The sequence below is a fragment of the Myotis davidii genome, unplaced genomic scaffold (assembly GCF_000327345.1).
Source record: "Myotis davidii unplaced genomic scaffold, ASM32734v1 scaffold826, whole genome shotgun sequence".
NCBI lineage: Eukaryota > Metazoa > Chordata > Mammalia > Chiroptera > Vespertilionidae > Myotis > Myotis davidii.
In genome coordinates, this window is record NW_006297142.1 from 505,635 (window position 1) to 506,605 (window position 971).

Sequence of the window (971 nt, forward strand, 5' to 3'; positions counted from 1 at the left end):
CTGAGCCTGGATCTCAGGACCCAGGGATCCCGGAAGCAGGGTCTCCCCTCCACCCTGCAGCCTCTTGGTCTCGGGGCGCTCCCGATGGCCAGGAGGGAGGGGTTCCGGCTCAGGCCCGGCTCCCGCAGGTGGACACCACGGAGCAGCTGAAGAGGATCTCGCGCATGCGCCTGGTGCACTACAGATACAAGCCCGAGTTCGCCGCCACCGCGGGCATCGAGGCCTCGGCGCCAGAGACGGGTAAGGCCCTGAGGCTGGAGTCGGGGACCCGGGAACGCTGCCCCGTCCCCTGGTAATGCTGCGCGCGTCTTCTAGAAACCTCCACCCGGGAACCCCTCCGGGAACCCTCCCCTGGACTCCGGGAATCTCCCTCAGCCCCGGGGCCTCAGGCCTGGACACTGGAAGTCGGGGAATCGTGCCCGGGGATCCTCACCCCTCTGCCCTGGATGAACCCTGCCTTCACCCCCCCGGGGTCCCTACCCGCTACCCTGGGATTCTTACTCCCAGGGACTCGCCCCTCCCCCAGCCAGGGGAGCCCCACATCTTGGCCCTGGAACTGCCACCCTGTGAACACAGCCTGTGGCACCCCTGCTTCGAGGCTCCTGGGAGCCCAGATCTCTAGCGCCCGGAACTGCGCCCGCCGCCCCAGCCCCCTTCCACTAGGTCCCCCCACCACCCCTCGGCTCCACACACACCTGGCTCGTCCCTCCCCAGGGGTCATCGCCCAGGAAGTGAAGGAGGTGCTGCCCGAGGCCGTGAAGGACGCGGGTGCTGTGGTCTTTGCCAATGGGAGGACCATCGAGAACTTTCTGGTGGTGAACAAGGTGGGCAGCCAGGGGAGCCTGGGGCGCCCGGGCAGAGGGGCAGGTCACCCCTCCAAGGAGGCTGGGCACCAGTGCAGAGGGAGCAGCCCAGCCCTCTCATCCCTCGGAGGGCGGACGGGGAGCTGGGGGCGTGGGGCTGGGCTCTGG

General features: G+C 69.0%; 1 protein-coding gene across 1 annotated transcript in view; it reads left to right on the top strand.

Annotated features, from left to right (window-relative positions):
• The window catches only part of MYRF (myelin regulatory factor), a 19,844-nt gene that overhangs the window by 12,112 nt on the left and 6,761 nt on the right, over positions 1-971 (top strand). Inside the window, 2 exon segments of the mRNA XM_015569811.1 lie at positions 129-240; positions 715-847. Of these exon segments, the coding sequence (XP_015425297.1) occupies positions 129-240; positions 715-847 (245 nt within the window).